The 3,119-nt window shown below is 40.6% G+C and overlaps 2 protein-coding genes across 2 annotated transcripts; both read left to right on the top strand.

The window, feature by feature from the left end:
- The first annotated feature begins 1,958 nt into the window (after positions 1-1,958).
- Positions 1,959-2,423, top strand: LOC110458266 (LWamide neuropeptides-like). The gene has a single exon (XM_021509883.1). It carries the CDS (start codon positions 1,959-1,961, stop codon positions 2,421-2,423), a length of 465 nt encoding a protein of 154 aa, XP_021365558.1.
- A 70-nt stretch (positions 2,424-2,493) lies between these two features.
- On the top strand, positions 2,494-3,009 carry LOC110458265 (putative uncharacterized protein DDB_G0290521). The gene has a single exon (XM_021509882.1). The coding sequence runs from the start codon at positions 2,494-2,496 to the stop codon at positions 3,007-3,009; it is 516 nt and encodes a 171-aa protein (XP_021365557.1).
- The last annotated feature ends 110 nt before the right edge of the window (positions 3,010-3,119 follow it).

The raw sequence follows: 3,119 nt of genomic DNA, 5'->3' as shown, positions 1-3,119 counted from the left end.
AAGGTTGGAGTCAACAATAAACTTTATGTTCCCTATTAAACACCTCGTGTAAATGTAGATTGTTCTTGTTTAAAACATATTTGGGCTAAGTGTTAAGTCACTCGTTAAAAGTCGAGACACTCACAGTAATAATCACTATTCTAACAGTATGTTCTTACTGAGAACACAAGCACTCTATATTCGCATATTTTATTATTTTTTCTTTTATTACCCATAACTTTTATATTAAAATGTCTTTTATATTATAATATTAATGGAAATTCAATTTTCTTAATACCTTACCTATAACTACTGTACTGAAGGTAACACTATACACCGCCATTCCGAGATATACGGTACGATTGTGTAGGCTACCATTGTCCGCTCTGTTTAACGGCAGCTTTATGTGGAATTTAAATGCAATGTTTTTTGATTGTACTAGGTTATGTGATCCCTTTTTATCTGTGAAGAGGATCAAGTACTGGAGCCCTCCCTGGGCTGAGCGTTTTGTGCGTCAGAACCTTGATACAGCTCTCCACGGCCAGTGTACGGCTGTTTGTGTGGCTTTATTAACTGTATTACGGGCGAAACCGCTATAACGGCACATAGCCGCCGGAATCAATTCAATACTTCAGACATGACTGCGCGTAACCTCCGTTTACTTGGAGCTTCTGTTATATTCAATACCGATTCATAGATCAAATATTTACCAAATCTCGATAGCTCATGCAGTAAATTCTATGTCACGGGAAAATACTAAATTCAATGACAAAAAAGTCATTGATCTTGAAATGTTTTCAGTAGATATAATTTGCATATCCAACATTATGTTGAATTCTGTCCCATTGCGTCTTAATGTTTGACGTTTTAAATCAAAGCGATATCTTGAATGAAGGTGAAAGCACAAAACGCGCTGGCCTGGGCGTCAATTGAAAACTGTTTTGAATAAAATGTTGAGAATTTCCACTTTGTTTTTAAATGTGAAATACAGATTGCTGTTATATGTAATTGCTGATAAATTCATTTATTATGTACACGTTTCGAATAAGTAACAATCTGAACTCAGCCTGAGTCTCTTCATTCATTCTCCACTCTTAGCTACCACGCGTGTGTGTATTTTGTGGGGGTGCCGTATACGTTAATACTTTACAAACCAAGATAGATGTTAGCAATAACTTCGGTTATGCTATTACAAAAAACGTACCACAATATACCACATCGTCATTACACCAGGAAATTATCGAAGCTTAAATCGATACAAAAATACAACAGCAAAAAAATGTCAGGCAATATAAAACAAGCAACTCAAACAGCAGGCAATGTGGAATCATCAACTCAAACAGCAGGCAATGTGGAATCATCAACTCAAACAGCAGGCATTGTGGTACAAACAACTCAAACAGCAGGCAATGTGGAATCATCAACTCAAACAGCAGGCAATGTGGAATCACCAACTCAAACTGGAGGCAATGTGGAACAAGCAATTCAAACAGCACGCAATGTGGAATCACCAACTCAAACAACAGGCAATGAAGAACAAGCAACTCAAACAGCAGGCAATGTGGAACCACCAACTCAAACAGCAGGCAATGTGAAACAAGCAGCTCAAACAGCAGACATTGTGGAATCACCGACACAAACAACAGTCAATGAAGAACAAGCAACTCAAACAGCAGGCAATGTGGAACAAGCAGCTCAAACAGCAGGCAATGGGGAATCATCAACTTAAATAACAGGCAATATGAAATCACCACCTCAAACTGGAGGCAATGTGGAACAAGCACCTCAAACAGCCCGCAATGTGGAATCACCAACTAAAACAGCCGGTAATGTGGAACAAGCAGCTCAAACAGCAGGCAATGGGGAATCACCAACCCAAACAGCAGGCAATGTGGAATCACCAACTCAAACAGCAGGCAATGTGGAATCATCAACTTAAATAACAGGCAATATGAAATCACCAACTCAAACTGGAGGCAATGTGGAACAAGCAACTCAAACAGCAAGTAATGTGGAATCACCAACTCAAACAGCAGGTAATGTGGAACAAGCAACTCAAACTGGAGCCAATGTGGAACAAGCAGCTCAAACAGCAAGCAATGTGGAATCACCAACTTAAACCGCAGGTAATGTGGAACAAGCAGCTCAAACAGCAGGCAATGTGGAATCACCGACTCAAACAACAGGCAATGAAGAAGAAACACCTCAAACAGCAGGCAATGTGGAATCACCAACTCAAACAGCAGACAATGTGGAATCATCAACTCAAACAGAAGGCAATGTGGAACAAGCAACTCAAAACGCAGGCAATGTGGAATCATCAACTCAAACAGCAGGCAATGTGGAACAAGCAACTCAAACAGCAGGCAATGTGGAATCACCAACTCAAACAGCAGGCAATGTGGAATTACCAACTCAAACAGCAGGCAATGTGGAATCAATAACTCAAACAGCAGGCAAAGTGGAATTATCAACTTAAATAGCAGGCAATGCGGAATCACCAACTCAAACTGAATGCAATGTGGAACAAGCAACTCAAACAGCAAGCAATGTGGAATCACCAACTCAAACAGCAGGAATGTGGAACAAGCAACTCAAACTGGAGGCAATGTGGAACAAGCAACTCAAACAGCAGGCAATGTGGAATCACCAACTCAAACAGCAGGCAATGTGGAACAAGCAACTAAAACAGCAGGCAATGTGGAATCACCAACTCAAACAGCAGGCAATGTGGAATCATCAACTCAAACAGAAGGCAATGTGGAACAAGCAACTCAAAACGCAGGCAATGTAGAATCATCAACTCAAACAGCAGGCAATGTGGAACAAGCAACTCAAACAGCAGGCAATGTGGAATCACCAACTCAAACAGCAGGCAATGTGGAATTACCAACTCAAACAGCAGGCAATGTGGAATCAACAACTCAAACAGCAGGCAATGTGGAATCACCAACTCAAACAACAGGCAATGTGGAATCACCAACTCAAACNACAATGTGGAATCATCAACTCAAACAGCAGGCAATGTGAAACAAGCAGCTCAAACAGCAGACATTGTGGAATCACCGACTCAAACAACAGTCAATGAAGAACAAGCAACTCAAACAGCAGGCAATGTGGAATCACCAACTCAAACAGCA

Source organism: Mizuhopecten yessoensis, unplaced genomic scaffold (assembly GCF_002113885.1).
Source record: "Mizuhopecten yessoensis strain PY_sf001 unplaced genomic scaffold, ASM211388v2 scaffold9513, whole genome shotgun sequence".
Lineage (NCBI taxonomy): Eukaryota > Metazoa > Mollusca > Bivalvia > Pectinida > Pectinidae > Mizuhopecten > Mizuhopecten yessoensis.
This window is presented reverse-complemented; position numbering and strand designations above follow the sequence as displayed.